The following is a 20,593-nucleotide window of genomic DNA, read 5'->3' on the forward strand; positions in this document are numbered from 1 at the left end:
TGTTATAAATACAGCTCTGCCACCAGCCCCGAGTGCAGCATTTAGAGGATTCTAGTCCTTCCTTGATCGTTTCCCACCACCTTCCAGATCCCTAAGGGTCCTTTCCAGAGCCTACCACAGTGCCCAGGCACAAAGTAGAGGTTTAATATGTGTTTGGATGAATTGATTCACATTTGGAGAAGAATTTGGAGGAAAAGGCAAAGGGGTGTTTCAGGACTTCACTTGCTCTGGGGTCCCGTCCTTATCAGGGAGGGCCTCAAATGCAGGGGCTCAGGCCATGTTTGTCAATATCTTTGGGTTGCCTCAGGGCCCCAGTGGAGCAGTGAGGGAGGTGCCGTTTTTTCTGAAGTTCCTCTGCATTAATAACAGTAACAACTGAGTGCAATTCTATGCTTAGAAGCAAATCATTCTGATTTTGCCTTCCAGAGCAGAGGTGTTTCTCCTGAGACCTGAGTTTTACCCCAGCAGAACAAGCTAGGCTGTGTTGGTTGTAGCAATACCATTTTGTTTTGGTGACAGGAAGTCCTGTGATTTTTCTCACCAACTTCCCTAAGGATGCCACCTTTCAGCTACACACACTTAGATGATTTCTGCCTTCCCCCATCCAATCTAGGGTTGCTAAGAGGTTCAGTACCTTCTGCTCTGCTTTCTACCTTCCCCAACTTCTTAGCCAAATGCCAGGAGCTGTGACTAGTTTCTGGGACAGAGCAGAAATAATGTGGGAATTGCGATTAGGGCCAAACACGTATATCAGTCTAGGAACAGACGTAAATGCAAAGTCCTTGTTACTACAAAGAGGGTGGTAGGAAATCATTTCTTACCCATCATGGGTGGTGGTGAAGGTGGTGACCAAGCATGCTAAACACAGGCTATTTATTTTAATATATATATATTGTTTGGTGAAGGTAAATTATTTACAGGGAACTGTCAATGGCTGTGTTAAGAGGGTCACAAGGAAGGTATCCAAGGAAAGCAATATAATAATAATGGGGGATTAATTGTATTGATGTAATATTAAAAATATCTTTTAATATTAATAAAAACATTAATTAAATATATTAAGAACCAAAGGACAATTAGAATGCATTGGTTTTTGGACTGCATTTGATTCAGTGTCTCTTTTTTTTTTTTTAATATTTTTTTTTTCAACGTTTATTTATTTTTGGGACAGAGAGAGACAGAGCATGAACGGGGGAGGGGCAGAGAGAGAGGGAGACACAGAATCGGAAACAGGCTCCAGGCTCTGAGCCATCAGCCCAGAGCCCGACGCGGGGCTCGAACTCACGGACCGCGAGATCGTGACCTGGCTGAAGTCAGGCGCTTAACCGACTGCGCCACCCAGGCGCCCCTCAGTGTCTCTTAAGAGAAGGAGGATTCCATGTGCATCTGTGTTTGGCTGTCAGGTTCCATTATCTATGCTTTTCTTTCTTTTCCTTTGGCTTCAAAAAAATTCCTTGGTGTTACAGGAAATATGTGTATTGCATAACAAACTTGCACTCCTGAAACATACCTATGTAAATAAAATGTAATAAGTTTTCCTGTTCGTATTTACTGTTGAGATGTATGTTCAATAACTCCCAAATAATTCTAAAAGTTTCTACAGTATTTTACTGCTCCTACTATTACCCGTTGTGGTTCTATAGCCCTTTTCCCCACAGAGATTTTAAGACAAAACAGACTCTATGTCCCCTCCCCCCCCCCCAGTTAAATATTGGAGAAAAGCAGAATATAAATATAACATTTTTATTTTTATTTATTTATTTTTTAATGTTTATTTCTCTTTGAGAGAGAGAAAGACACGGCACGAGTGGGGGAGGGGCAGAGAGCAGGCTCTGAGCCGTCAGCACAGAGCTGGACGGCAGGGCTGGAACTCACAGACCCGTGAGATCACGACCTGAGCCCAAGTCGGGCACTTAACCGACTGAGCCACCCAGGTGCCCCATAAATATAACATTTTGAAAAGCCAAGAAGCATAGAGAAAGGAAGTCAAATGGAGTAAGTCTCTAATATCCTAATTCCAAGCTGGCAAGTTGAACACGTTGAAGGATTTTCCTTTCCATTCATGGGGAAAAGGAATCAGTGCAGTACTGATTCCTTAGGGACCTGGAAGCCTGGAGCTCTTGCAGTCAGCCGGAACTACTGCTCCGTGGTTTGCTCTGCCATTTCTAAGCCCATGCTGACATGTTGGAGGGACACAGTCCAAAGGTGCAGCAGGGGAATGTAGCCTGAAGCTGAAAGCAAAAGGGTCCGATTTCCTCCCTTTTACTTGATCGGAGGGTCATTCACTTCGGGGTGCCTTCATTTCCTTATTCATCACACAGAGCAGTGTGGTGTGGAAAAATCCTTAACGGTTAACGTTAACCGACTGAGCACCCAAAATTATTTTTATTTTAGACACAGAGAGATTGTGAGTGGGGGAGAGGAGCAGAGGGAGAGAGAGAGAAAATCTTAAGCAGGCTCCATATTGAGCATAAGCCCAACTCGGGGGCTCCATCCCACGACCCTGGGATCATGACCTGAGCCAAAATCAAGAATTGAACACTTGGGGCACCTGGATGGCTCAGTCAGTTAAGCGTCCTACTCTTTAAAAAAAAATTTTTTTTTAAATGTTTATATTTCAGTGAGACAGAGTATGAGCAGGGCAGGGGCAGAGAGAGAGAGGGAGACACAGAATCTGAAGCAGGCTCCAGGATCTGAGCTGTCAGCACAGAACCCGATGCGGGGCTCCAACTCACGAACCGCGAGATCATGCCCTGAGCTGAAGTCAGACGCTTAACCGGCTGAACCACGCAGGCGCCCCAAATGTCCCACTCTTGATTTCAGCTCAGGTCACGATCTCATGGTTCATGGGTTCAAGCCTCACAGTGGGCTCTGTGCTGACAATGCAGAGCCTGCCTGGGATTCTCTCTCTCCTTCTGTCTGCCCCTCCCCAACTCACAGGCTCTCTCTCTCTCAAAAATAAATAAACTTAAAAAAAAAAAAAAAAAAAGTTGGACACTTAACTGACTGAGCCACCTAGGTTCCCCCCCAGAAGGGGTTTTCACAAGAGAGGAGCCAGGTGGCTCCCTGGGGTCTCAGATTGAGGGGATCTGTACTTGACAGATGAATTTTGCAGTAGCCATTGTCTCTCTCAGCTTTGGGATTATAGTAACCGCCATTTGTAGTGTGTTTACTGTGCATTAGGTTCCTTGCACAATTGTCTTATTTCGTTATCACCTAAGCCCAGTTAGAACATTATCCCGGTTTATAGATGAGAAAACAGTCTCCACAGATTAATTTGCCCAATGTCATTTAGCTAGATAACAGAAGTGTTGTTTCCTCATCCGTAAAATGAATGAATAACAGAAGTAGACTATCACCTACAGAATCGCTCGGGATAGTTATGAGCCACGAAGAGGCAAAGCCCTGGTAATACAGGGAACCTCTGTAAACCGAGTTTTGCCTTTTCCAAACTTGAGTTTGGGTTCCTTTTTCAAAACGCAGGCGCAGGCGCGCGTGAGGCGCGGGGATCGTGACCTCCCCGGCGCCCCTTGCGCAGGCCACGGTCGCCCTCTGCCGACGGTGGGTGGGAGAGCTCGCAGAGTGAATGTTTCCGGGCCTGAGAGCCGACCAAGAAGCTGGATGGCCTGTAGAGGGCGCGGCCGGCGCCCAGAGTAACCCACTTGGCCGTCCCTTCCTTAAGCACTTCCTGTCTGATCTCTATGGTTCTCTGTTGCGTCATGGGAAGTTCCGGTAGTTTTCAATTTACTGTAAACAACAGGGACGTGCGCCGACCCGGAAGTGAAAACTGGAGCAGGCCCGGAGCAGTTCAGAAGGCCCGGTAAAGCGGGGTGCGGGCAGCTGTAGCCATGGCCGTGGCCGTGGCCCTGGCGGGGGCTGTGACCGGAACCGAGCTAGGCCCCGCGGAAGAACTCGCCAAACTCGAGTATCTGTCTTTAGTGTCGAAAGTTTGCACCGAGCTGGACAATCACTTGGGGATCAACGACAAGGACCTGGGTAAGCTCGGGGAGGCCCCTGCGGCCTCTGGGCTTAGGGTCGGGGGAAGCGAAGGAGAAATGGGGTTGATAGGCTGAGTATTGTGTCCGTATGAGTCTCTTTTTCTCTGTCGCAGACACTCGGTCCTGCGAAACCTTCGGCCCGGGGCCCCCGTTTGAGAACTCTCCAGGCCGAGCTGTTTAGAAACCATTGCCCAGAGCTGTCAGTGAAACCCAGAGTGGCTATCGCTCCTGCTTCCTGTTTTTATTTTCCTCAGGTCCCAGTTAATTAAACAGCGTTAATAATAACAGCAGCAGCCGCCGCATCATAACGATGATGATAATGGCCGAGATTTATTGGCATGCTAGATGTTATGCACGGTGTTTTACTTATGTTATCTTACTTGGTCTTGTCACGACCCTGTGAGATGTATTATCTGTTTTTCGATTAAGAAAACAAGGCACTGATTAACGAATTAAGTAATCCCCCTCGATATCACATATCACATGTGAGCCTGATCTGGAACCCAGGTCTTTTGAGGTCTGCCTTTAACAGTTCTCAACCATTTATTAGGCGTTTGGGGACAGACTGTACAGGTGGAGAACCCCAACCGAGGAACTGAGAAAGGCTAAGGGCCTAGAGCTAAGGCCACAGAAAAATGGAGTCCTTATGAAGGCAAAGGGATGGATGGAGTCAAGAGCAGGAGTGGAGGCATTGACCTTTGATAGGTGCAGGGATGCCTGATCCATTAAAGTTTTTTTTTTTTTAATTATTTAAATTTATTTTGGAGAGAGAGTGTGCGCAAGTGGGGGAGGGGCAGAGAGAGAGAAGGACAGAATCTGAAGCAGGCTCCAGGCTCTGAGCTGTCAGCCCAGAGCCGGATGTGGGGCTTGAACCCACGAAGTGTGAGATCATGACCTGAGCCGAAGTCGAAAGCTTAACTGACTGAGCCACCCCAGGTGCCCCTAAAGTCTTATTTAAATAATCCCTGTACCCAATGTGGGGCTGGAACTCGTGACCCTGAGATCAGAAGTTGGATGCTTTTCTGACTGAGCCAGCCAGGCGGCCCATTTGATAGCCAGATGGCCCACTTCCTTAATAGGAAGGAGAACAGAGAATGTGGTTATAGATGCGGACAGGTTTAGGGGTTGGTGGTAGGAAGATGAGGGAGAGACATCTATTTGATTGTTCTGCTTTCTAAATGAAGATGAAGTTAAGTCACCAGCTGGAGAGATGGAAGGGAAAGGGCATGTGACAGAAGGGGTCCGGGGAATTAGATTGTGTGACCCTGAGTAAGATACCCAATTTCTCTGAAGCCCTTTTCTTTTTTTTTTTTCTTTTTTTTTCTTTCTTTTTTTTTTTTTAAATGTTTTTATTTATTTTTGAGACAGAGAGAGACAGAGCATGAGTGGGGGAGGGGCAGAGAGAGGGGGAGACACAGAATCTGAAACAGGCTCCAGGCTCTGAGCTGTCAGCACAGAGCCCGACTCGGGGCTCGAACTCACAGACCGTGAGATCATGACCTGAGCTGAAGTCGGACGCTCAACCAACTGAGCCACTCAGGCGCCCCTGAAGCCCTTTTCATCATCTATGAAATGGGGATGATAGTTGCTTTTCCCAGGGTGACCCTGTAGCACCTAGGAAGATGCCCTGCTGCCAGTGTATTTTAGTTCACTTTTTTCTTGCTTCCCAGTCAAGATGTGCCTGTCCTGTATCATTTTCTCTCATTCTCTTTCTCTTTTAGATGGTAATGAGCAACACTCCTGTAGTTTACTATCTGGGTAATATGTTCTTTCATTCAGCAAATACTTACTGAGCCAGTGTTAAATTGTTTCGATGTTACCCTCATTATGTACAAAAGTAAAGTGAGGTGTAAACTCCATGATTTTCTAGCCTGTATATAACTGAAGACCCCATTTAATTTGCAAGTAAGCCACAAATAGCTTTTTCTGTTTCTAATTCCAACACCATTTATTCCCATGTTTATTTATTTAAAAGATTTTACTTTATTTTTTTAGATTACTTATTTTGAGAGAGCGGGGGCTCACGTGTGTCAGAGAGGGGCAGAGAGAGAGAGAGGGAGAGAGAATCCCAAGCAGGCTCCACACTGTCAGTGCAGAGCCCGATGTGGGGCTTGAATCCATGGACTGGGAGATCATGAACTGAGCTGAAATCAAGAGTCTGATGCTTAGCTGACTGAGCCACTCAGATGTCCTGAGATTTTTTTTTTTTTTTTTAAGTAATCTCTACACCCAACATGGGGCTTGAACTCATAACCCAGAGATCCAGAGTCATATGCTCCACCCACTGAACCAGCCAGGCATACCTACCCACCCCCCCCCCCCCAATTTATGATGTGTGTTTTTTCCAGTACCACTAAGCAATTCTGTGACTCCAGATCGGTGTCACTGAACTCAATGCTGACACTATCTGGAGATAGCATCAGATCCCACCGGTTAAGGGCTCAGGCCTGTAGAACTGACTCACCTTAAACTTCAGTTGCCATTCACAGTCCAGGTGGTCACCTGTGCTGAGCCAGTGGCTATAGATCAGAGGTTCCAACGACTCCCCTCCTTGGATTTGATAATTTGCTAGAGCAGCTCCCAGAACTTAGGAACATTTTACTTACTAGATTACCAGTTTATTAGAGAAGGAGATAACCCAGGGACAGCCAGACGGAAGAGATGGGTAGGACAAGGTATGTGGGAAAGGTCGAGGAGCTTCCATGCTGCGTGCCCCACTGCCTCAGGTCTCCACTTGTTCACCTACCCAGAAGCTCTCCAAACCCAGTCCTTTTGCGTGTTTGTGGAGGCTCCATTATAGGAGGCATAATCGATTAAATCAGTGGCCATTGGTAAGTCAACTCGATTTCCAGCCCCTCTCCCCTCTTTGGAGGTCAATGGTGGGGCTAAAAGTTCCAGCCTGTAATCACATGGTTGGTTTCCCTGGCAACCAGCTCCCAAATGACATTACCTAGGGGTTTTACTAAAGTCATCTTAATGTAACAAAAGATGTTTTTCACTCTACACTTCCTGAAATTCCAAGGCTTTTAGGAATGCTGTGCCTGGTAAGGGGATGAAGACCAAATATGAATATGAATATGAATATAAATATAAGTAAATATAAATAAACATAAATATATACACATGTATATGTATTTAATGTTTATTTATTTATTTTGAGACAGCGAGCAGGGGGAGGGACAGAGGAGGGGATGCAGAGAGAGAATTCCAAGCAGGCTCCCCACTGTCAGTGCAGAGCCAGATGTGGGTTTGATCCCACGAACCTGTGAGATCATGACGTGAGCCTAAAGCAAGAGTCAGACACTCAACCAACTGAGACACCCAGGTGCTCCAATGGACTTGTTTTTAACCACTAATTCATTTTTGGTAGCTCGGTTAATTTAATGTGCCCCCATATAATTCTGAAAATTAACAAAAAACAAAAACAACCGCCCTAACTAATGACAGCTGCAGTGTGAATATGCTGCTGATTGCTTTGAAATAGACTCTTGAACATTGCATGTCTAGCACCATATGACTGACTTCTCCCTCCACATTTCTCTACCGAATTTGGGCTTTGAAGTCAGATTGCCTGGGTTCCAGTCCTGGCTCCACCATTTATTATTGGGTAGGTCAGCATCTCAAACCCTTAGCCTCCTCGTCTGTAAAATAGGGTAGGGCCAGTAATGGTACCTACCAATGAGGGTTATGAGGATCATTGGGGATAGCTCATGTGAAGCACTTAGCATAGTGCCTGGCATGTAGCAGGTGGTCAAAAGTCTTAACCACTGGCGTTGCTGATACTAACTTGTTATGCGTAGGCTATGTTCATGTAGCCTGAAGGCATTTAGCTTTTACTTAATGTCCTCAAAAAAGTAAAGACAGGGGAGCCTGGGTGGCTCAGTCGGTTAAGCGTCCGACTTCGGCTCAGGTCATGATCTCGCAGTTTGTGAGTTCGAGCCCCGCGTCGGGCTCTGTGCTGACAGCTCGGAGCCTGGAGCCCGCTTCAGATTCTGTGTCTCCCTCTCTCTCTGCCCCTCCCCTGCTCACACTCTGTCTCTCTCTGTCTTTCAATAATAAATAAACGTTAAAAAAAAAAAAAGTAAAGACAAATGCCAGCATGGAAGTGGTATGGTAGCACTAGTTTATGTTAGTTATCCATGTTATTATTGTTATTTTTAGGTTTAAAATCCAGATGAAATCATTAACATTTTCTTGTGGGGCTCACAGTGTGAGGCTTATTATCTCAGCCCCTAATAAAATGCACTTTTCTCCTGAAAGTCTCTTAATTAATAAGTAGCTCTAATATTAGAGATTTCAGGGGCGCCTGGGTGGCTCGGTCAGTTAAGCATCCGACTTCGGCTCAGGTCATGATACAACAGTTCATGAGTTTGAGCCCCGCATCGGGCTCTGTGCTGACAGCTCAGAGCCTGGAGCCTGCTTCAGATGCTGTGTCTCCCTCTCTCTCTGTTCCTTCCCCGCTCACACTCTGTCTCTGTCTCTCTCAAAAAATAAACATAAAAAAAAAGAAAAAAGAAATTCAAACACTGGGCAGGTTTGTAGTGAAAAATTTGGGAAGCAAGTAAGTCTTTTATCAACTTGGAGATTGGACCATCCAGCAGCTGCCTGGCTCTCATATGTGGATTGAGTCTGACCTTGCAGAAACTGTAGAATGCATCCTACTGTGGGCTTTCATCAGGAGGGTGAGGGTGGGCTCTTGCTTTTGGACATTGTTACTTCTGGAGTCTGTATGACAACAGGTCACAGCTAGTAGTCTCATGAGAAGAGTAGGAGATCATCTGGGACAGTGAGGTGTGTGTGCCATTTTGTAGGAATATCTTGTTTTCGTTTCTAAAAATTAACTAGAACATACACGGATAATCTTGGTACTCTAAATTCTCTTTCTTTAACCTCACTGGATAGTACTCTTTGGTTTCTATGACTGTTGGATTGGCTAATTGGTTTTGCTTTTAATGGACTTGAAAATGATTTTTTGCTCGTCCATTCCAGTTTTAATCCCTTTTCTCGTTTGCAGCTGAATTTGTGATCAGTCTTGCTGAGAAAAATACCACCTTTGATACTTTTAAGGCTTCTCTGGTCAAAAATGGTGCTGAATTCACGGTATGTGTGTCTGGAGACCCCTATTTTGTTTTAATGTCACTATTGAATTTAAATTTTGATAGGATTTAACATGGGATTTTGATAGAGAAAGGAGAGAACTTGTACATACCAATCAAAGAAACCATTAAGTGTGTAATGTTTTTTTATGCCACCGAGCAGTGGTGATATAACTGGATTTCCTGTGACACCTTCCTAAGAAAATGGGGTAGGATTTCCAGCATTAAGTCTTTATGAGTGTTTATATCCTTGTTCTATGAATCTGGAAGTCAAAAACAAAAGAGTGTGGGTTTTGGAGGTAGTTCTAAACCGTGGAAAACAAAAATGGTTGAAGGGAACTAAATTCCCTTTCCCTCCCAAAAGTCCAAAAATATCCGCTTTATCCGAAGCTACTTTGCTAGGTTCACGCCACATCAAATTGATACTCTGCACTTCATTTGTTCCAATTAGCTAAATTCAGCTCTGCGCCCACCCTTGAAAGGTCATCCCATTTCTGACTGTTTTCAAGCACTGATTCAGGGGCTGATCATTTTTGTTCTGTTTCTTTTCAAAGGATTCTCTTATTAGTAACTTGCTACGCCTCATACAAACCATGCGGCCTCCAGCAAAGCCTTCTACTAGCAAAGGTGAGTAGGGCATCTGGCTGAGCTTCAGCCTCCAGAATGGTCTAGCTTGTGAGCATCCTGTAAATTGTTTCTGTCCCTTGCAGCAGCTGCTGAGCAAGTACACATTCTGGTAAAATTTTCCAAATGACTTAAGCTTACATAACCAGATGAATTCTGATGTATCTTCGCGCCCTCCCCCATGCCCACGTAGTTTGTAATCAACGTTATTTTTAGGAAATTGAATTATGTGTATAGTAATGTATATGAATAATATGTAGAAAAATGCCATGTTCTGTTTTTAGTTTGATGCAAATCTGATGTTAAAGTTCATTGTTAACCATTAAGAATATTAAATGTATCTTTTTTTTTTTTTAACCCCTTTATATGCTCTGTGATGAAACAAGATCCAGTTGTTAAACCCAAAACTGGAAAGGAAAAGCTGAAGGAACTCTTCCCAGTGCTTTGTCAACCAGACAACCCTTCTGTCCGGGTACCGATACCATTTTGAGAATGTCTCTTCTAATTGGGTATTTCTCTGAGCCCTGTCCCTTTTGTGTGTGTTATTAGTTACTGGTTTTACGTTTGTGTTCATTGTAATATGTTTTTCTTTTCTAAGTTTACTTATTTATTTTGAGAGAGAGAGTGTGTGAGCTGGGAAGGGGCAGAGAGAGAGAGGGAGAGAGAGAAACCCAAGCAGGCTCCACGCTGTTAGTATGGAGCCCGACGTGGGGCTCAGTCTTACAAACCATGAGATCGTGACCTAAGCTGAAATCGAGAGTTGGACGCTTAACTGACTGAGCCACCCAGGAGTTCTCATTGTAATATATTCTTCTTTCTTTCTTTTTTTAAAATGTTTATTTGCTTTTGATAGTGAGTGAGCAGGGGAGGGGCTGAGAGAGGGAGACACTGAATCTGAAGCAGGCTCCAGGCTCTGAGCTGTCAGCACAGAGCCTGATGCGGGGCTCAAACTCATGAACCGTGAGATTATGACCTGAGCTGAAGTCAGATGCTTTACTGACTGAGCCACTCAGGGGCCCCATAATATATTTTTCAAATTGAAAGTGTTGGATCACTCCCTGAGCATGTACTATACATAGTATAGTGTTGAAGAGTTTAGAGAATATTTGAGGGAAATGGGATTGAGAATTGTGGGAAGCAGTGATTAGGGCTATGAAATAAAATTCTAGAACAGATACCTGATGTGTGAAGTGAGATTTTTTTGCTCTGTTATGTGTTCGGTCTAATTTTTTTTAAGTGTTTTGATTTTTAAATTTTATTCTGGCAAGTGTTTATTGAGTACCTACTATGTACCAAGCACTAATCTAAGTACCAGGGATACAGCTGTGAACAAGACAGATAGAATGTCTGCTCTCTTGGAGATTACATCATAGTATTGGGATGGGGGCAGGAAATAAACATGTAAACTCCACTAGTGGGGAGGATACAGGCAGTAAACAAGTACACTGTATAATATAGCTGATAACAATAAGCACTGTGGAAAAAAATTTAGCAGGTGAAAGGGGGGAAGAGAGTGCAATTCTTTAAAAACACTTCTTTAAATTCTTTAAAAAGAATTCCTAGAATTCTTTTTTTTTAAGTTTTTTTTTTTTTTTTTTTTTACATTTATTTATTTTTGAGAGACAAGCAGGGGAGCGACTAAGAGGGAATCAGACACAATCTGAAGCAGGCTCCAGGCTCCGAGCTGTCAGCACAGAGCCTGACACGGGGCTCAAACCCATGAACCTTGAGATCATGACCTGAGCCAGAGTCAGATGCTTCACTGACTGAGGCACCCAGGCACCCCCCTAAGCCTTCTTTTTAAAGCATTGCTTTTTAAAAATTTTAACATCATTTTCTATTTATAATACTTCTTGCATGCTTTCACGGGAGGGGTGATGGCTAATTGCCCTCCATGGGCTTGTATTAAGGACAAAGGGCATTTGCCAGATGTATCAACGGCTTCCAAGAGTGTTTGCTCACTCCTTCTGTCTCTCTCTCAAATGGTGTTGGAAATCTCCACCCGTCTCTGCTTCCTTCACATAAGTGGTCAGGGATGTAGGGGTTGTCAGGTTTGTAGGTGTACCCAGAATGCAGATTCTTACATGATTTTCTTCCCCTCCCCTCCTAACTTTGCTGGCCTCTGGTGTTGCAGACCATGCTGGATGAGGATGATGTAAAAGTCGCTGTGGATGTCCTGAAAGAACTGGAGGCCTTAATGCCCAGTGCAGCGGGCCAGGAGAAGCAAAGAGATGCGGAGCACCGGTTTGTCCATCATGTCCTATCCTTTGGAGGCTTAGGGTGCTGCGATAATTGAGTTTTGTGGGCCAGCTAAGCAAAATTTGGGACAAGTTTACAGACTCTAGACTGGCCATGTACTGTATTGTTAGATCTATTTTCATTGTTCCCTGCAAAGAGTATTTATGCAGAAAACGCTAAGACGTTTGTAAGTTAGAAATCAGGGTTGAAGGAGGCACTTGTGACCTCATCCTTTATGGGCCTACAGGGATGTCCGAGAGAAACTAATTCAACTCAGCACTTAGTAGGTACCTGGCATGTGCGTGGCACTGTGCTGGGTGCTTGGGGATGCAGAGGTGAAATTGGGCTGGTTTTGTTTTTAAAACAAATGTTTATCGATTTGTTAGAGACAAGACAAAGAAGAAGAAGCGTAGCCGGAGCCGTGACCGTGAGCGTGACCGGGAGCGGGAGCGAGACCGTGATAGAGACCACAAGAGGAGACACCGGTCCCGCTCACGGTCACATTCCAGGACCCGGGAGAGGAATAAAGGGAAGTCTAGATATCGGTCTAGGAGCAGAAGTCAGAGCCCCCCCAAAGACCGGAAGGACCGGGACAAGTATGGGGAGAGGAATCTGGACAGATGGCGGGATAAACACGTGGACCGCCCTCCCCCGGAGGAGCCTGCCATTGGGGACATTTACAATGGCAAAGTTACCAGCATCATGCAGTTTGGATGCTTCGTGCAGCTAGAGGGATTAAGGTATTAGCTGGTGATCTTCTTTCAAACCTGTGATGGGCAGAATTTCTCTTATCGCTGAGGATTTTCATATTTTAAAAAGTTGTTACGATTAATGTCGCTTTAATCAAATCAGCCGTATCAGGTTGTTAGAATTTGACTTTTATTTGAAATGATATATAGCCACACATTCCTTACTCTCCCTTCAAGAGATCTGCCCTTTTGCTCACTGAGACACGTGAGAATTTGTCCCCCCTAGCCCCATGTCTTTCCTTTGGGAGGGTGGTAATACTATTTTATTTTTTTTAACCGTCTTCTTGGTACTTTCCTCTTGAGTTTTTGAGCTTAAGACCATTTCCTCTTGTTGAGTTCCAACAGGGTGAAAATCGGTTGGGGAAAAGGTATTTTAGGCATGCTCCACATATATGTCACTCTCCCTCAGGAAGCGGTGGGAAGGCCTGGTGCACATCTCTGAGCTCCGGCGAGAAGGCCGTGTGGCCAATGTGGCTGATGTGGTGAGCAAAGGCCAGAGGGTCAAAGTCAAAGTGCTCTCCTTCACTGGGACCAAGACCAGTCTGAGCATGAAGGTAGGTGAGATATCCAGTCTGTTTCCAGGTCTTAAAAAACCATTTTTTTTAATGCTTATTTATTTTTGAGAGAGAGAGAGCGAGAGAGTGCGTGTGTGCGTGCGAGCAAGGGAGGGGCAGAGAGACAGGAAGACAGGATCTGAAGCGGGCTCTGCACTCAGAGCGGAGAGCCCGAAGCAGGGCTCCAACTCACGAACTGTGAGATCATGACCTAAGCCGAAGTCAGATGCTTAACCAACTGACCCACCCAGGCGCCCATTTCCATGTCTGATGGCCAAGGAAACAAGAAGAGGACAGCAAATGAGTTAGTTCCTTTTTTTTTTTTTTTTTTTTTTTTTTTTGCCTTAGGATGTGGATCAAGAGACTGGTGAAGATCTAAATCCCAATCGACGACGAAATCTTGTTGGGGAGACCAATGAAGAGACTTCAATGAGGAATCCGGACAGACCCACTCACCTCTCCCTCGTCAGCGCCCCTGAAGTAGAGGATGACTCTCTGGAGCGCAAGCGCCTTACCCGCATCTCTGATCCAGAGAAGTGGGAGATCAAACAGGTTGGGGCCATTTGCCTGTATGGCTTCATAGCCATACTATGCCATACTATGCCATACATAGCCATGGCTACATACATTCTGCATGTAGCGTGGTGGTTAGGAGTGTGGGCCCTGGAGCTCAGTGGCCCGGGGGAACTTCCTGGCCGCTTACTAGCCGTGGGATCCTGAGCCAAGCCGCTCTACTTCTTTGTGCCTCAGTACCCTCATCTGTGGAACAGGACCCGTAGTGGCACCGTGGGGATTAAATGAGGTGGAAGAAGTGGAGCACTTACGTTAGTGCCTGCGTGTGGTTAGTGCTGTGTGAGTTCTTGTTTCCACCGTTCCTCAGTACACATCAGAGCCAGGTGACGGAGACAAATGTATCATGGTTCCTCACCCTTGAGGAGCTCAAGGTCTAGTGGCGGGAGACAGATGGAAACATAATTGCCAAAGTTGGATGTTACATAACAGGGAATGTGCACAGTGCCGCGGAAACCAGGGAAGGAGCAGATAATGCTTCCTGGGGGCACGACCCGTGAGCCCTGCTTTTAAGCGCCACGTTGTGCCCCCTAGAGATGAGATATGTGATGTTTGAGGCCCTGCAATCCTGGTCAAAAGAGGAAAAACCTTGGTTTCCTATGTGGAACCTCTGTACTGCAAAAGAAGAGTTTCGATCCCAGCAGGTTACAGATGTCGCTTCTGTCCTTTCGCTAGATGATCGCTGCCAATGTCCTTTCCAAAGAAGAGTTTCCGGACTTCGATGAAGAGACTGGCATTCTCCCTAAAGTGGATGATGAAGAAGGTAACTAGCCACTTAGATTGAGCAGGATCGTGGATCAGGAGGACAGTGGATGAGTTGAGCAGTTGGGTAGGGTGGTTTAGATGTAGTTTAACCTAGTGGCTTAACTCATTTGTTTCCTAGGTATTACCACTCATTACCTCCAAGAACAAGGGCTCCTCCAGGTTGGAAGCAGAAAATTCATTTTTCTTCTTTCTTTTTTTTTTAAAGGTGCAAATTGGTTTCTTTTTTTTTTCCTTTTTTTAACTTAAATTTTTAGAGAGACACAGAGTGCACACGTGGGGGAGAGAGGCAGAGGGAGAGAATCTTAAGCAGGCTCTATGCTGAACGGGGAGCCCAAAGCAGGGCTTGATCCCACGACCCTGGGATCATGACCTGAACCAAAATCAAGAGTCAGACGCTCAAGCAACTGAGCCACCCAAAAATTCATTTTTCTGACAGATGTTTATATATTGTTACACTTTTTGGTTATGATACATATTCAGGATACAAAGATTCTGATTATATTTTGAGGAGGAAATTTCATCTCATATTCTTAGTAAGTGTTCTGCAAACCCTGGATCCAAGTAGATTACCTCTGAGTTGCCCTGGAAACAACTTTTAACTCAGCCTAGTAACAATTTTTAAAGATTGTGAAATAAATCCAATAAGACATATAATTGATGTAATAAAGGAACACCTATGTACCTACTACTTAATTTAAGTGGATTTTTTTTTAAATTTTTTTATTTTGAGAGAGAGAGAATGCCAGGGAGGGACAGAGAGATGGAGAGAGAGGATCCCAAGCAGGCTCTGCGCTCACGGCGCACGACCTGGGGCTTGATCCCAGGAACCGTGAGATCATAACCTGAGCCAAGATGAAGAATCAGGTGCTTAACCGACTGAGCCACTCAGGCGCCCCGGTTAAGTGGAATTTTATCAGCAGCTTTGAAGCCCTTACATGTACCCCTCTGATGAAATCCTCTTACTCTTTTCTCTGGGTAACCACCGTTCTAAATTTTGTGTTAATTATTTCCCTGCCTTTTTTTTTTTTTTTTTTTTTTTTTTTTTTTTAACATTTTATTATCTGTATATCTGTCCCTAAACATTGTCTTGTTTGGTCAGTTTTTGAACTTCATTCCTTTTTTTCTGATCATGCTTTTGATATTTATCTATGATGATTTTTTTTTTTTTTTCAACTTTTATTTATTTTTGGGACAGAGAGAGACAGAGCATGAACGGGGGAGGGGCAGAGAGAGAGGGAGACACAGAATCGGAAGCAGGCTCCAGGCTCTGAGCCATCAGCCCAGAGCCCGACGCGGGGCTCGAACTCCCGGACCGCGAGATCGTGACCTGGCTGAAGTCGGACGCCCAACCGACTGCGCCACCCAGGCGCCCCTATGATGATTTTTATAGTTGTATTTCACTTTTGCTGGTGTAATGTTTTCTGTATAGAAATTTACCATCATTTATCCATTTTGCTTTCCATGGGCGTAAGGGCTATTTCTGGTATTTTGTTTACATATAACGCTATTATGAAATTCCTATTCTTGTTTCTTAATACACATAGCAGGACCTTTTCTTTTCCCTATATGTGTAGGAGAAGAATGACTGGGCAGTAGGACATGTGTGATTTAAACCTTATGAGGCAGTCCAAATTGCTTTCTAAAGTTTGTGTTTCAAGTTACACCTCTTTTTTTTTTTTTTTTTTTTTTTAAAGATTTTATTTTTGGGAAGCCTGGATGGCCCAGTCGATTGAGCTTCCGCCCCTTGGTTTTGACTCAGGTCATGATCTTGTGGTTTGTGGGTTTGAGCCCTGTGTCAGGCTCTGTGCTGACAGCTCGAGTCTGCTGGGATTCTCTGTCTCCTTCTCTCTGCCCCTCCCCTGCCTGTGTGTGCACCTGCTCTCTCAAATAAAAAACACTAAAATCATTTTAAAAAGAGACTTTTGGTTTTAACTAATCTTTGTAACCAATGTGGGGCTCAAACTTAGAATCCCAAGATCAAGAGTCTCATGCTCTACCCACTGAGTCAACCAGGTGCCCCCAATTTATACTTTTATCATAAGTGTGCGCTCCTGTGGCTCATATTCTTGACGACAGTCGGTATCGTCCGATCGTTCAACTTAATTTTTTTGCCAATCTGTTGTGGGTTAAGTTACTCCATAATGAAGTTGGGTGGAAAATACCTAGTAACATTTGGGATGTTAGACCACGTTTTTCTACAGGCTTAACTTCTTTTGGAAGTAGTTCCGCTGATCAGTTTTTAGGCCAGAACATAAATGCTCAGAAATACCTGGAGGGCAGGGGAAACAGTCATTTCCATTAGTTTCACTTGGATTGCTGTCTTTTTGACCTTGGGAGCTATCTTTGATAAAGATTGCTGGTGCCCATGGAAACCCGTTGTGGTGAAAATGATTGGCTATTTCTCTCTTATTTTTTTGCTAATTCTTCTTTGGGGGGACTTTTAGATGAAGATCTTGAGATCGAGCTGGTTGAGGAAGAGCCTCCATTCCTGAGAGGGCACACCAAGCAAAGCATGGACATGAGCCCTATTAAAATCGTTAAGGTGAGAAATGCTGGGACTCTAACTTGGACGCGTCACATGAACTTCTTTTCCCTAAAGTAACTGTTCCGTTTTTCAGAGCAGGCTATTACGTCCATGTAAGCAGAACTCAGGCTGGAAGGTGTATTGACTGTTGGTCAGGGTCTAGAATATTATTGTTTTAAAGGGTGACTGACGGCTTTGTTACTTTGGACTTTTTAATTCTTTTGCTCTCATTCTAGTGTATTTTGGGAAGAAAGAGGGGAATAGGAGTGTTTGATCTGTCACTGCTTTTGCCCTTGCCTTAGGGGCTTGGATAATTACCTTACACGTTCAAAGGCAGTTTTGAAGCATTCACTTGACCATTTGGGGCTGGCCCTCAGTGGAAAGCGGGTACTGGGAAAGACAGAGCTGTGAAGAGAATTCGTGGGAAGTTGTGATAAATTTTTAGGTTTGGAGAAGGGTATTTTATTTTATTAATTAATTTAGATTTTGGAGAAGGGTATTTTTAAAGTCTCCCAGCCCAGCCATCCATGCAGTGCTTGTAATTCACTTGTGTCCTGCAGTGTTCCTCCCATGTAGTGTTCTATCTGCTTGACATTGTTGGTGACAGAGAACTCATCAACCCTTAAGGAGAGCCATTCCATCTCCAGATGGATCTGATTATTAGCTCTTCTGTAAGCAGAGTTGAAATCTCTCATTGAGGCATCCATGTTGGTCTGAATTTTAGTTCTTGGGACCTTACAGAAGAATTCTTATCCCTTTCTTGTCTGTCCTATCTCTCATGGGGTTCTCCTCTTCAACCAACACCCCCAGTACCTCCAGTGTAGTATGGTACATCCTTCTAGGTGGGTCTCGTTTTTTAGATTCAAGGGGCTTAACATTTACATTTTAGTTCCTGGCCATTTTATGCTGAGATCTCACTCTGATGCTGCTTGTCTTCTGTTGCACTAGAACCCGGATGGTTCCCTCTCCCAAGCAGCAATGATGCAGAGTGCCTTAGCCAAAGAAAGGCGGGAACTCAAGCAGGCCCAGCGGGAAGCTGAGATGGATTCTATTCCCATGGGGCTCAACAAACACTGGGTTGATCCTCTGCCTGATGGTAAGACCCTGGTAGGGGTGTGTGGACTTCTCACAAATAACCCGAGCCTTGAAGTACAAGCACTGCCAGCACATACTAAAAATTCAGCCTTAGCTTTGATTTGGGGATTTTTCCCTTTGGTTAAAGCATGTTTTTTGTGTGTTTGTTTGTTTTTAAACGTTTAAAACCAAAAATGTTTTAGTAACCCTGGTCAAATCATTAGACTGAGTTTTTCTTCTGAATAACTTACGAATTTTTTATGCTTGGGGTGCCTGGCTGGCTCAGTCAATATAGCATGGGACTCTTGATCTCAGGGTCATGAGTTCAAGCCCTATGTTGAGCATAGAACTTACTTAAAAAAGAAAAAGATTTTTTAAAAAGTATTTTATTGTGAAGCAATCTCCACACTCAGTGTGGGGCTCAAACTCACAACCCCAAGATCAAGAGCCATACACTCTACTAACTGAGCCAGCCAGACACCCTAAGAATTTTTTTATGCTAAAGATAATACAGCTTTGAAACTTCCGTTTTTACATAATTCTTTGTGCAGTAAATGTTAAGTAACTCCTCGGTACAGTCATAACAAGTACTTAGTAATATGTGTTAGGCAACTGGGGAACTGAGCCACACTTTAAAGTAAGTAGACATGATCTCTTCTCTTATGAGGCTTGCAGTTTAGTGGGGAAAATCAATTATTAATCAAACAGTTCCCAAATTACTACCTAAATCATGACTAGTGGTACGTGAAGAAGTACAGGTGGTGTAGGTCACTTCCCTGAGAAAGTTGAGACTGGAAGGATAAATAGGACTTTGTCATCGGAGGGGCTGAGGTGGAGCCAGGGGGCACGTGTTCCAGGCTGAGGAATTTTCTGGGCTTGGGCCGTGAGATGGAAAGCAGGCCTGTGTGGCTGGACTGGAATGGTGGGGATGAGGTGTTGGTGGGGGGGGGGCAGGACTTCGAGATGGCATTAGGAATTGGGGCTCAATTCTAAAGTCCACTCGGGAGTGTTGCCAGGTTCTAAACAGGGGAAGGGCATGATCAGAGTTGCATTACCAAAGAATTACTGAGGGTACCCTGTAGAATGGATTGGGTGGGCAAGTGTAGACACCTGAGCTGACTTAGGAGGCTTTTCTAATGGAAGAGAGAGGATGGTGGCTTGAACACAAGAGGTAGCAGACGGGAGGGATGAACCGGAGAAATGGGATTTGTTGACTGTTGAGGGCAGGGGCACTGAGGTAGCTTCAGGATAGTACTAAGTTGCCTGTTTTCCTTTGCAGCGGAAGGCAGACAGATCGCTGCCAATATGAGGGGTATCGGGATGATGCCCAATGACATTCCCGAGTGGAAGAAGCATGCTTTTGGGGGCAACAAAGCTTCTTATGGAAAAAAGACCCAGATGTCAATCATTGAGCAGAGAGAGAGCCTGCCCATCTACAAACTGAAGGAGCAGCTGGTCCAGGTGAGATGCCCCTTTGTGTTGTATTGGTGCAGGAGTAGCGGTGTTTTCTAAAAGAAGGATGACGTGTTTGAACTGAAATTAGCTGGACAGGTATGTGTACATTTGTACATTCTCCAAAGAGAATAGAAAAAAACCCAGAACGTTTCCAAGTACTTTAAAATACATATGTGTATTAGTGTATACATTGTCTAAAGTTTATTTAAGTAATCTGAACTCACAACTCCCAGATCAAGAGTTGGATGTTTCACAGACTGAACCATCCAGGCGCCTCTACCTATTTCTTTCCCCCCAAAGAAGAAATAAACCTGTTTGAACTGGTGGCCCCTAGAGCAGTTCCAAGTGGGCAGACCAATATCTCTGGTCAGTAAGAAAAATGGGGATGCTTGACCAATGATCCCATATGGGCAGGACTTTGCTTTAGGTAGTCATTTCCATTTTTTTGGAGATTGGATTTTAAGACAACCAAACTTTCCCTAGGCAACTGAGTTCACTAGTTCACAGTGAATCCTTTCAGTGCTATCTCAGACGTACGCAAGCGAGTACAAGTACATATGTACATGCATTCATAGACATTATATGTTTTATGTGTATTGTATGTTTCTAGATGGCAGGCAGCATATTACGCATATACTCTGCATCTTGTTTTTCCCCTTAATGATACAGCTCAGAAATTGTTGCTTTTTTTGTGTGTGTGTGGTGGTTTGTTATGTGGATATGCTCTGGCTTATTTAACTAGTCCTTATTTCACTAGTCCTGTATTAATAGACATATAGGTTGATGGCAATCCTTTGCTGTTATAAACGGTGTAGAAATAAGATGACTTTTGGGGTATGGAGATTTGGCAGTGGAAAGGAACACGTTATATGCCTATTTTATTTACTGTTGAATTCTTTAACCGTGTGGATGTAGTACTTAAAAAAATATGTAGAATCAGAGATAC

General features: G+C 44.3%; 1 protein-coding gene across 1 annotated transcript in view; it reads left to right on the forward strand.

The window, feature by feature from the left end:
- The first annotated feature begins 1,340 nt into the window (after positions 1-1,340).
- DHX8 (DEAH-box helicase 8) overlaps positions 1,341-20,593 on the forward strand; it is a 34,722-nt gene continuing 15,469 nt past the window's right edge. Inside the window, exons 1-12 of the mRNA XM_045489025.1 lie at positions 1,341-3,996; positions 9,013-9,098; positions 9,649-9,721; positions 10,105-10,190; positions 11,853-11,962; positions 12,343-12,696; positions 13,115-13,259; positions 13,608-13,811; positions 14,505-14,592; positions 17,039-17,136; positions 18,067-18,214; positions 19,472-19,653. Of these exons, the coding sequence (XP_045344981.1) occupies positions 3,849-3,996; positions 9,013-9,098; positions 9,649-9,721; positions 10,105-10,190; positions 11,853-11,962; positions 12,343-12,696; positions 13,115-13,259; positions 13,608-13,811; positions 14,505-14,592; positions 17,039-17,136; positions 18,067-18,214; positions 19,472-19,653 (1,722 nt within the window). The 5' untranslated portion in view covers positions 1,341-3,848. The remainder of the gene's footprint in view (positions 3,997-9,012; positions 9,099-9,648; positions 9,722-10,104; positions 10,191-11,852; positions 11,963-12,342; positions 12,697-13,114; positions 13,260-13,607; positions 13,812-14,504; positions 14,593-17,038; positions 17,137-18,066; positions 18,215-19,471; positions 19,654-20,593) is intronic.

This window comes from Leopardus geoffroyi, chromosome E1 (genome assembly GCF_018350155.1).
Source record: "Leopardus geoffroyi isolate Oge1 chromosome E1, O.geoffroyi_Oge1_pat1.0, whole genome shotgun sequence".
Taxonomy (NCBI): Eukaryota; Metazoa; Chordata; class Mammalia; order Carnivora; family Felidae; genus Leopardus; species Leopardus geoffroyi.